Here is a 12868-nt window from a genome sequence, read left to right as displayed (position 1 = left end):
TTACCCAAAATGTAAAACAATTCCTTTAACTTTCTGCGGGTGATTCTCTTTTCTTTGCCTGTTACACTCGGTTGCCATCACTTCTCATGCTAAGGTCTTCTTCTCTTTAGTGCAAGCAAACCAGAAACGTTAAGTGCTTCATTTCCGAGCAACAAAGGGTTTTTCCAGGGAAAGAGCTACCAGACACTGCGTATTAAGATCAGAAAAAGTTAAAGCTTTCATGAAGTGGCTGCAGGTTGAATCACTGGTAGCAGAATGGACCTCTATTTATATAAAACTGTCTTGGATTATTACTTTTACTGTTTTAAAGTTGCAAAAGTCTTTTCACTGCTTCTTCTCTGTTCACATGGGAATAATTTAAATCCCCACAGACGCGTAATAGCAGTATGTTTTGAATGAGTCACCGGCAGTTGGGCACCTTTCAACTGTTGCCGGCTGGTTAAAATATCCACCATTTCTTTCTGTCACATGGATGAGATCTCAGAGGAGACCACAGAGGGCGAGCAGAAGGCAGTTTCTTCTCTCTGTGAATCTTCATCATCCACCTTCTGCCTGCTCTGATTCTCACACTTCACTGAACTCTGAAGAGTTTGTTTCCTCCGCGTCTTTTCTTCCAGCACAGAAGCGCATCCAGTCACGGCTCATACACATCCGCACGCATAAACACATACCTAGATACATAATGAAACAGACAGAGAGACATACACAGGAGAAAAACTATATCAGCTGTTCAAATCAACAGTAACTTGATATCCTACTAAAAAAAACTATTTCATACTTGAGTCCTAAAATGCATATTGCATATTAACACAATTATATCCATCAAGCCTGAGATACACAACCACAAACCACTGATTCAATTTAACAAAACACACACAGATATAAAAAAGAACGCAGCAGGATTGACACGACTATACACACAGTTGCATACTAATAAACCCAACAAGAAAGAAATCACAGTTTAGGACTATTGTGGAATACTGGGAATAAAATGAATAAAACACAGATACAGAAAGATGCCTTCCAGCAGCTTATAACTTCCCCCTCCCCCACTTTTTTTTTAGCTTGATGTCACAGTACTTAGATGACTAAACCTCTACGGACACACACACACACACACACACAAGAATACACACCCCCATCTACAGGCAGCATGCGCACACAACCAGGGGAATAAATGATTAAAAAATACACAGAGATGCAAACAGATACAGAGTAGGAAAAAAAAGCCTTACACATGAGCACAAGCACGTGTATTGGCACAAAATGTGAAATGAATCTGGACACACATGCACAGACAGAGAAAAAAATTCATACAGACCATTTCATTGACTGAGGCCACGGGGAGGTCAGAGCCACATTCAGGGTCAGATCAGTTCCTGGAGTTGTCGGGTACAGTGTGTTACGAGTTGTCTTGGTTGATTGGCCCAGAGCAGGAAGTCTGCACAGGGGACCCAGAACTCTTTTCACATCACCCATCATCCCATGCTGCCAGCTAGCTCTGAGCTTCACTGGCCGGAGCTGCAGAGAACTCATTGGCATGTCATCTGAGTTTTTAGGGATGACAACTCTACAGTAGCTGGCATATTTTCTCTCTGCTCCTTTCTCTTCACGTCTCTTCTCATGAAAATCCTTGGCACCGAAAAGATCCAGAGGAATGGATGAACTGATCCAGTTTTGCACAGATACGAAGCTATTGTTGTTACAGTTGGTGAGGTCCCACTTTGCACCATATGAGCTCAATATCACTACTGCAGCCTGTTTATCCCATCTGTAAGAGGAGACAAAAAAAACAACCTGCTCCCTTTTTGTTCTGCAGAGGTTGAAAGTACCAGTATGGCTCGATGTATAATTTAATGACCATACAGTGTACAGATTATTTGCATATACAGTATTATGGAAATGCTTGAGATAATAATTCAAAACAAACCTGCCTCTATGTGCGATGGAAGCAAATGTGTCTCATCTCTGACTGCACCATTACCATCCAGCCACCTGAACCTGCTGCCGTATTCCTGTTTTTCTGCATGTTTTCCACCACCTGTGTTTAGACCTGCTGCATGTTAATGACCTGCCTGCCTGCGTTGCCCCTCTGGACTCGTTTTCTTGTTTAGACTGCCTTCTTGTGCCTGAATATAAATCTGTTGATTGGTTCATTTATTCAGTTAAGTTCCTTTTCATCAGCCTATCCTGCCTCAGTGTCTGCATTCGGGTCACACACGTGACAACACCGGTATTTATAATAGTGAAATTTAGGACTAAAATCAATTCATTACAATGGAATTGTTTTGATCAGAGGACAGAGAGGTAAATTCAGATCAAATTTGATGACCTTGATGACACAAATTTGCACAGCTGACCGACTGAAAACTGTCTTGAAGAAAGCTGCTCATTGAGGCGACGGAGAACCAGAGAGTTCAAAATAGAGAAAACCATCATATTAGCAGTTTTGCACACATTTTGTTTGTTTGTTTTACATTAAACCAACCACAGTAATAAATATCTGTTCTATCGTACCAGACAGAGACAGAATAAATTGGAGCAGGGAGCTCCAGCTGGTTAAAACTCAGCTACAGTTTTACAATTCTGGTGTTTTGGCTTTAAGTGCACAAACTCCTGCTGTTTTTTCTCACCATTTAAAACTACTCTCCTCCTTTTAATCCGCTTGTACCATTGTTCTTCTTTTAGTATCTAAACTGCCTTTCAGTGTAATTATGCACAGTATGCCACCAATACAGTTATAAGGAACTCAGATGTGAACTCTGCCTCCAGCCGCCCCCAACTATCCTCTGTCTACCGCGCTGACCAGTCGCCATGGCAACTGGCACAAAACTAATTTTCCTGAAATGTGGCAATGGCTTTTGGAAAAGAGCAAAAAAAAAAAAAGAAAAAAAAGAAAAAAGTGAACAGTTGTATTTGCTGTATGCTCTGTGAAAACACGTCTTTCATATGGTGCCAGAGTGCCTGCGAGGCTTTGTCCTCTGTACAAATATGAGTGGCAGCCTCTTTTCTAACCCTGAGCAAACATCACGGGCCTCGTCATCTTCCCTCCTCCTCCTCCTCCTCCTCCTCCAACCTCCTCCTCCTCCTTGCTCGGCTGAAGGTACCGTGGGACTGCATTCTGGAGATGCAGCATTAAAAAAAAGAACTGGTGGCATCAAGATTGATCTGGCTTTAATTAACCATTGTACGATGATCCACGACTTCTGCCAAACAGCCGGCATGATTTACGGTCTGCCTGTGGTTCAATACGGGTACAGGGGGGCAGCTTCATCTGGGCTTCGTCTGGTGTAATTCGTCTAGGCCGAGTTAACGTTAATCTGAAATATTTGTAAAAAAATATTATAACCACCATTTAATTTCCCCGGAGTCTGAAGGGTCTTTTCTCCAATCTTTTTTTTTATCAAACCCAGAAATGAGGTTTGTCTTGTATGTTTCAAAATGTTTGTACCACTTTGTAAGAGGGCACGCTGATTGATGTCTACATTTGAACACATGGCTTTCTTAATGCAAACAATTTTATTTATTCATGCTTTACAAATCATTAACAAGCAGAGGTGAGTCATTGTTCTGCGAGTCACAAGTAAGTCGTAAGTCCTGAGTCAAGACCAACAGATGCAAGTCCTGAACTTTGTGTTTCAAATACTAAACAGGTCATTTTGCACCTTTCATTCTTTCATTTAATTTTTTTAAACAGTAGCAGTGAGTGAATTTACAGCAATAATAAAAGTGTGCATTACAAATAAATTTCCCAATAATAATAATAAAAGGAAAATGATCATCTGTGTGTTTGTGTTTCATTCCTCTGATACCTGAGTGGTGGGTGGCGGGTGAGGGTGGGGGGTGTCCTTATTAATGGCTTATTACTGATCTATAGACCATTACGAAATTATGTAAATGAATGTTTTTATGATCTGGTAATTGTTCTGTGTATCTGCCCAGGGACTGCAGATGGAAATCAGCTAATAGCTAAATTTGGCATAAATATCTCTTGTTTTGAGATTAATGTTTTTTATGCATTGTCCTTGTTTAATACAGACTTATAATAATCATAATGTATTAACCCTTAATGAAGCCATTTTAAGCTCCTTTGAAGGCCTTTATACAGCATGTCTTCTTACCTGAACGCTTCATTGTGTGATACGTTGTTTGTTCTCAGTCCTGTGTGTGACCTCCAGTCATTCATGGGTCTTATTGTGTCTTTATTTACACAGTTAGGAAAAAAAGCCACACACTTTTGTGTGTACTTGAACCTTTACATAAAGGGTAAACTTTGTCCAGAGTGCAGAGTGATTGTCCTCTGTCAGCCGGTTGCCACTCCCCTGTCACTATGACAAATTCCTGAACATGCATTGTTCTCAGCTGATTGAAGTGGTTTCTTTTTTTTTTTAAGACGCCGCGAGGAAAAAGAGTGCAAATCACTGACTAAGCAGGACGCTTTCACAATATCTCCTCCTTCTTTCACTGTAACAGGCTGAGTATCATGCTGCGCTCGCACAGCTACCAGTCAATGCTTTAAAAAGACATGAAAAAGAGGAAGGTATTAGCATATCAAAGACCGACATCTGACACTGCCCTGCCTGCCTGAACCTTCAGTAAGTGGGAGGAGGAGGCTCGACTGCTGGAGGAAAAGGTGGGAAAAGTGAAAGTCTGCCGGTCGAAGCTCACCGAGGGTTTTACCGCTTGCTTGTCAGCTACACGAGGAGAGGTAGACTGCGCCCACAAGAAGGGGGATTAGGAGGAATGTGAGGGGGTAGACGTTAAAACCCAGTAGGGATGAGAGCTCTACTTTCTGCCCCAGGCTCTGATTAAAAGCAGCATACACACACACACATATATGTTATACTTTCTAATGTGAAAGATCAGAGGTCAGAAGTAGAAAGGTGAGAGGGAGGGTGGCCATGAGAGAGTGGGAAGAGTAAAAGGATGAGAGAGATAAACGAGAGGGAAAAGGGTGGAGAGGGAGGTAGTGAGAGAAGCAACTAAGAGAGAGAGAGAGAGGAAGAAGATGTGAAGCAGGTATGGAGAGACGTGATCAGGAGACAAAAAAGTAAACGAGAGAGGGAAAATTCTGCACTGTAGATACACAGCAAGATGAAAATAATAAATGACACTATTTTGTATTGATTACACTTGGTAGTTAGTTGCATTACTAGTGATTTACTAGTGAATGTAATCATTCCTCCTGTTCATGCTGACCATTAAGAGATTCCTTCATAACATGCTCTTAATGTAAGTGATGGGAGACAAAATCCACAGTCCTCCTTCTGTGCAAAAATATATTTTTAAGTTTATTTGAAGCTAATATGAGGCTTCAGCATCCAAATTAGTCACATCAAGTTGATATCTTTTCTGTATTTCTGTATTTTTAGTGCCAAATTTTTGTTCTAAAGTAGTATTAACAGGAAGAATGATTAATTCTAGCAAGCAAAATGTGTTCATTTGAGCACCTGACTGTTGTTTTAAGACAGACTTGAAAAATTGCGAACCTGTCCTTTAAATCCAAATGTCTTATTCATCCATTTCTGTAGAGCCTAAAGGAACAGTCTCAAGTGCAATACTTCTACTCAAGTGGAATATTTTTACTGTTATTTCCTGAAAGAAAGTAATGGAGTGAGGAAGAGAGAGAGAGAGAGAGAGAGGAAGAAATGAAAAAGAAGAAATAGAGCGCATACAATAAAAACACACCACAGCGTATGATATCGAGTGTCTGGGTGAAGCAGCGGGCAGGTGACGGCATATAAGGCAGGCGGTTCAACAGGTGCTGCGGTAAAAAAGCAGCGCTGACAGACAGGAAGAGAGATGAATGTTTGGTGTCAAATCCCTCCTCTGGCTTCTGTCCGCTGTCAATGAGGTGAAGACAACCAGAGGAGAGCAGAACAGTGAAGAGAAAATACAGGAGAAAAGAAAGGAAAAGAAAGGGGAAAAAAAAAAGGTTTCTTGGCAGGGGTGCAGGACTGTATTACAGCTGTATTTAATAAAAAGCACAGCAGCATTGATCTGAGTGGGGGGAATTTCTCCAAACATCCTGCAGAGCTAAAAGGCCGGTTGGATCCTTGTGCTGCTCTGATTGAAGGCTTCCTGTTTTTAAGCTCTTAATAAGGAACTGAGAAGAAATTTAACTTCAGGTGTCCCAGTTTGGACGCTTTCCTGCAAATAAGAAAGAAACTAGTTTTTTTTTTTTTTTTTTGCCATTTCCTTCTGGCTGATATTCCTGAAATTCACCTGTAACTGCTACATTTGTGCAAGTGACTTTTAAAGGTGCATAGACGACATTGTTGCCTTACAAACATGACGTTGTGTAAACATGACTGTATATGGACTTACAGATAACTCTTTCATCGGACAGTTTTTATGACTGTCATCTTACATCATTGGCCAGCGTTACACGGACCTACATGAGGAAATAAATACTGTTGACTGACAGCAGTTGCAGCGTTTTACTGCACTTTATGTGTTTCTATTCTCTGGTGTCCAAAAGAGCTTAAAAAGAAATAATCCATTATGAGCATGAGATTATGAGTTGCAACACTGCAACTGGATCATAAAAAAGTCACTAAAACAAAATCAGAATTTCAGATGTAACTTTTAGTTATTGCAGTTTTGGAAACTTATTTTTACTTTTTTGTTTCCAACTTACCTGTAAGACTTATTTCACTTATTTTCTTATTCCATTATTTGGCTTGTTTGGCTTTTTCTTTTCTTATTGATGAATGTGATTTTAAATTGTGGTTTGTTTTATTGTGTGGACTCCAGGAAGAATAGAGGCCACTTTGTGCAAGATAATAGGGATCCAAATAAAGAATATGTGATAAATAATGACAGACTGGTAGAAACAGGCTTGTATAGTAATATCACAGTTCAACTGGCAGCTTTCACAACAGCCTAAACAAACCAAATCAGAGTCTGTTTGAGCTGCACCAAAACAGGTCAGTTATGAAACCACTGAAGTTTCCAAATTTCCAAAAGACTCCCAAATGGTTCATGTTGACAACACCAGACTTGCATTATACTTTAGATAGGGATAACACTAAAAAACTAACATATGATTAACATAAACCAACATTGTTGAGCTTGCTGGCCATGTTAAGAAGGCACAGTTGTTATCTTAACATTTGGAAAATCACTAGTAACACGATGGCCACACAGGAAGAGGTATTCTATCGTGTTTCATTCAGCTAAAACAGGAAAATGAAATATTTGTGCCACTGAATTGTAGGAAAGAGAAGGAAAACGAATATTATGAATCTCTCATATTGATATATCACCCAGCTCCAAATCAGTGTTTTATCCTCTTGCAGTCATCAGATCAACTATTTAAACCGTGATAAGCATTCACAGAAAAAAAGCACTTTTATATCCATCACTGTGAAAACTGAAGCACTTCACCTGGTTAACTGATTAAGTTAATAAAAGTTGATTTTCTATCTACGTTTAAGCAGAGGTGCCTTGTTTGCCCTTGAGTGTCTCATTGTGAGCCATCTCATTGACAAACTAATTTACTCCAGAGGGACGTTTCATTAACTAACCCGTCCGTCTTTGACTCTCTGTATCAGCTGAAGGGCTACAAGGTGAAGGTTTCTGTCTCCATAATAAGCTGAGAGATATGTGTGTTGTATGTACAGTCTATTGATTATCTTCTACCTTGAACTGTGTGTGTTTTCTATTCACTGTGTACCGTGTTACCAAAAAAAAAAAACATGTTAATTTATTGGAATTCAAATCAATAAAGGCAATTAGTATCTGATATGTGTGCGGTGAAACTGTGGATTAGGCTGGTTTTGTATTAATTCATTCATGTGTCATTGAAGTGCAAACCACTCGCCAAACAGAATATTGATAGTGATTCTGGAAAATCCCAGATTATGTTAAAAGATAATGCTTTTAAAGATTCGCTGCCACTGTTTTTCATTTGATTATTCCTACAATATCAATATACTGCACTCTGTAAATAAATCCACTACAAACAGGCAAAGTATTACCTGAGAAATTTGCTACATACTGCAAAAATGACTAAGACTTCTTCAAACTAGCATAAAAATAGATGACTAAAAAATGTATGTTACCATAAACTGGTTAAAAAAACTTCATATAAGCAATTAAACTTCAAAAATTCAATGTGTCTTTTAATTAAATTAAGTAGTTCTTCCTAGCAGGACAATCTGTAGCAAGAAGGGTCTGAAAACCTTGAAATCTTTAAACTCGATGGGGAGGAGCTTCACCTCATTGCTGTACAGCATGCAGATGTTTTCACACTACATTACTAATATAGTTTTGTTGACGCTTTAACCCAGATATCCTTACAGTAGCATTACACTTCACAAGAAATGAAACTTAGCCTTTGCAGCTTTTACTGCACTCTGCACCACCTGGCAGCTCCTCAAGTACAACATTTCCACTGATTATAGTCAATGATTTGCTGACTCACGCCGTACAGCCTGGGTATAAAGGGCTTTTTATCTAATCTGTCTTTATTTGTGTGTCTGTGTTTATGACTTATCATCCACTTTTTCTTCTGAAACGTAAGCAGCACCCTTAGGTTTCGATTCCAGCAGCAATAAATAGGCTGCAGTCGGTCGCTGCTGTTTGATAGATGCAGAGCTGAAGAAATGGCCCCGACGCTGGTGAGTCTCCTGCTGCTCTGTTCATCTGTCGCTGATGATTTAATGTGGATTGCTGTTTTTAAACTTGAGCTCATAGATATTTGTGACTGTTACTTTGACAACCTTTTACTTTATATTCCTTGCAGATTTGATGTGTAAAGATTTCATGGATTGCAGACTCTTTATAGAAGTAATATAGTAGAATAAAGACAACAAGAATGAACAGAATCAAGTGACGATACCACAAATAGAGCATTTTAAAGGGGAACTCTGTTTAAAGGGGAGTGCTGCTGCATATGTGGAAAAAGTTGCATATATATCTTTTGTGGCTGCAGAGGGAGCTGCATGAAATCTGATTAATTACCTAAAGTGACATCACTTGAGTCAGTGTCAGTCGGGGCTGAAGACTACAAGTTTGAAAAATGAAAAAAATCGAGGGTTGTGATAGAAAGAAGTGAGTTAGCCCGCTCCTCATCTCTGCTGGAGGCTAGCAGCTCGAGGCTACATTAGCTGCTATTAGCTTGACACAGCCTGATCTGTAGAAGTTGAGTTGCATTGTGGGTAATGTAGGAACTAGGAAAAAGAATGTACGACATCTCTGATAACGCTGTGTCGACTTTGATCCTTTTTTTAATTGTGAGTCTGACAGTGTGATAGTATTTCAATGCTAAGGCTGCTGTGTAATACAGAACTCCACATGTTGGGATTGTGTCAGTGCACCTACCTGCAGCGTTCCTTTACCCTGCTTGTTTTATGATTCACGTCCTGATAGATTTATTGTTTGAGTATGACGTCGAGCAGGACCAACAGTCGATTGTGTAAAGTGGAGATAAATAAAAAAGTCATTATTGACAGTTAATTTTCACCATTAGACAGATTATTATTTTTGCCCTAGTCAGCTTTACTGTCTATTTACACTGATGACCATCAAGTTCTTATTTTTATTGTCTCTTTTTTACTGTTTTTCTCGTCATTTCAGTTTGACAATCCTGCAAAGCCAGGCGACCTGATCGAAATTGACCGTGGGACATTCAAGCACTGGGCTGTCTACATCGGAGGAAATGAAGTTGTTCATTTAATGCCTCTAAGTAAGTGAACTTTTGTATTTACAACATTTGAACTTGAACTTATTTTTTATTTTGGAGAGCAGGTGATGGTTAGAAATCATCACACACAAAAGAAAAACCTCACACTGCTACTTGCACCTGGTCCTGTACCAACTTTTTTTTTAGAGCCAGTTTAAAATATAAATTCATGACTGTACTGTCTCTCATTTCCACACAGACGCAGATAACGATTCAGAGTCTTTCGGTACCCTGATGAGGTTCCTGGACAGCGGCGTAGCAGAGGTGAAACGTCAGAAGATATGGGAATTGGTCGGCTCCGACAGTTACAATGTCAACAACCTCCTGGATGATGAGTACGAGGCTCGTGAACGCCACGTCATCGTGAGGGAGGCGTGTAGGTTGGTGGGTCGACAGATGCCCTACTGTCTGTTCACTGACAACTGTGAACATTTCGTCACAAACCTACGATACGGCAAGCCAGAGTCTCGTCAGGTAGGTATCCATTTCCAGGTGTATGTTTATATTCTTGGGTATGATTTACAGTTTTTATTAAAAAACTCTTTATTTATCATATGCTGGCTCTTTATGCAGCCCCTCAGTTCAGCTTCTGTCTGAAACAGGCCTGTCTCTTTAAGACCCGCCTCACAATGAGCCCACTCTGTTCTGATTGGCCAGTTTCCAGAAGTTCTCCCTCAGCAGACTTCAGCTCCCTCTGGAGGTTACGTTATCAAACTGTAGCAGGATTTCACTACTTTATCTCGTTCTTTACTTGACACGGAAACTTCTCATATAAATCTATTTATGTGAAGTCCAAACAAAGCACAGAAACCAGGATATGTCCCCTTTAACATGTAAAGTCTGGCCCTGTGTACGACAAACAGTAGCATGGAAATGTGAATAAATTTGCAATAATATATTTGCTCAAAAATCATTTTTCTTAAAGTTATAATCCTAAACATTTCAGTCCTGATGAATTCAGTGACACCTGTGGTCACTGCTTGGCTTTTTTACCAATATAGGTCGAGTTCCTCTAAACTTTTAAATCATTTTCTGTTAAAAACTCACTCAGCCATGCCCACTAATCATTACGAAACCTAGCAGATATAGTTGTAACATGTTTTATGGATGTTTCAGTGGGAAAATCCCTTTATCAAAGTGATACACAGCCTGTTGTTTTCCTGCACCTGCACTGGATGAGTTGATCATATAAGCGTCTTATTCATTGTAACAACACACAGATCTAACACCATCTATAACAATTGATAAGAAGCACACGTGGCGCTGAATAAATTGTGATTGCCTGTATTTCAAACAATGATTAACCTGATTTGCAAAGTTTCAAAAAGGCTTGTTTAATCAACCCACTTGGCACATCTGTCACCTTCACTGTGTTGTATTTCTATACATAATTATCCAAAATGCAAAAACAGCCATTTTACAGCCTTGCTGCTGAATCAGAGGATGTAATTTTGACAATAGCTGGATTTCTTTGTCAGCTTTTTAACTGTATGTAAATAAGTTCTTTATTGGGTTTTGTTTTGCTGCTGTATGTGCATTTTAACAATCTGTGGTCGCAGCAGTTGAATATCAGGTCTCCCTTAAAGCAATGGATCAATATTTGGAAGTAATACTCTTATTTGCTTTCTCGTAAATATAAGAAAATCCAATGATAAATAAATTACAATACCAAATGAACTATGGTTATATAGGTTACTGTTACACAACTAAAGCACCAAACAAGATTGTGGTTACAGTTAACAGAAAGGTGAAAATTAATTGCAGTTTTGTAACAGGATGAAGTCATGCGCTACACATATCCTTCCTTTTTGCCTCATTACATGAAGTGCAAACTACTTCCTGTATTGGCACTGAACTATTGGATGTAAATCTTGAGGTGCAACATCGTCTAATATGGAAGTAATTCCTTGAGATACTTTATGTCATGATAAATAAAAATAATAATAATAATTCTACCTTTAACATGCTGTGACGTTAAATTTGAGGTATGATTGGCTACACAAATTGCATAAATCCATCTCCATTCGGAGGTCTTGCGGATTTTTTTGTGAATAAAACCAAAATTAAGAACCTGTTAAATGTTTTCAGAGACACACTGTCGACTCAGAGTCCGTCACTGGTTTGTCTGTTGCAGGTTAAAACAGCAGCTGTGATCGCTGGCGTCGCTACAGCCGGTGTAGCCATAGCGGCGCTGGGAGCTGTTCTTTTTTCCTCCTTGCTCAAAGATGACGACAAAAAAAGAAGACATCATAAGTGACAGCGATGAGGCGGGAACATCTTTGGTCGTTGATGCCGTTGTTTTAATCAGTTGAAATGTTATTTTTTGTTTTTCAAGATATAATATGATTCAACTGTAATAAGACAATGTGATGAATTTTCTTAAATCAAGTGATGAGAGGAGGAATCCTTATTTTATCATAAAGCTGTAAATAAAGCAGCATTTTGTTTGTTTATAAGAGCCATTTATCACATTTTTGCCTCTTGTTTACTGTATTAATTTGGAGGTTTTTGTGATTAATCCTTTATTGTATATTTACTGTGTATATTTGTGTAAAAAATGAATGAAAACCATCCTGAGAAACACTTTGATTTTTATTGCAGAACGGAATATTTTTACTTTTTCTCTTTTCTTTGGAGAACTATGTGTACTTTGCATCTGTACTTAGCAAGATTTATAGATACTTGATATGCATACCGATCTTGAAAAAGAAAAATTGATCAGAACATCCCAACACTCCAGTATTATAGTAGTCCAGCTCCTATAAGGTATTACATTAGAGTACTACAACTCTGTGACAGCAGCATGTTTGTTTACATTTGTATTTATATGTTAAAGATTTAAATGAAAAGTAGAATCACTAACATTTCATGCAGACATCAGAGTGTGCACATTAACTGCATATAAAATTTCTGTTCTGTTCTTCTCGGATCGTGATTGACGGAGAGGCGCCGCGTACAAAAGATGGTGAAAAGGCGAACAGAACACTGGGTTATGTTTTTCTTACGGCCTAGTTATGAGCTTAAAGGGTGTTTATCCCCCATCGTGTCTGTGCCAGCATTGTGCTGCATTACAATCTACCACTGTTCACATGTGGGACCCCCGCTACCCCCCACCCCCCACCCCCCAACCCTCCACAGCCGAGGCAGGTGGGACAGAGTGGATTCACACAAGACCATGTG

At 39.2% G+C, this 12868-nt stretch overlaps 1 protein-coding gene across 1 annotated transcript; it reads left to right on the top strand.

The window, feature by feature from the left end:
- Window positions 1–8490: 8490 nt before the first annotated feature.
- Window positions 8491–12288, top strand: LOC137200191 (phospholipase A and acyltransferase 4-like). Its single transcript, XM_067614836.1, has 4 exons — window positions 8491–8624; window positions 9583–9691; window positions 9888–10162; window positions 11823–12288. The coding sequence occupies exons 1-4, from the start codon at window positions 8610–8612 to the stop codon at window positions 11943–11945; spliced, it is 522 nt and encodes a 173-aa protein (XP_067470937.1). The 5' UTR covers window positions 8491–8609; the 3' UTR covers window positions 11946–12288.
- The last annotated feature ends 580 nt before the right edge of the window (window positions 12289–12868 follow it).

Source organism: Thunnus thynnus, chromosome 16 (genome assembly GCF_963924715.1).
Source record: "Thunnus thynnus chromosome 16, fThuThy2.1, whole genome shotgun sequence".
Taxonomy (NCBI): domain Eukaryota; kingdom Metazoa; phylum Chordata; class Actinopteri; order Scombriformes; family Scombridae; genus Thunnus; species Thunnus thynnus.
The sequence above is the reverse complement of the archived record's forward strand: the minus strand, read 5'-3'. Positions and strand labels throughout refer to the sequence as shown.

Bases quoted from the DNA above. Each gene is read 5' to 3' on its own strand.
- LOC137200191 (XM_067614836.1), top strand. The intron at 9,692-9,887 runs GTAAGTGAACTT...ATTTCCACACAG, and splicing joins TGTTCATTTAATGCCTCTAA to ACGCAGATAACGATTCAGAG. The intron at 10,163-11,822 runs GTAGGTATCCAT...TGTCTGTTGCAG, and splicing joins GCAAGCCAGAGTCTCGTCAG to GTTAAAACAGCAGCTGTGAT.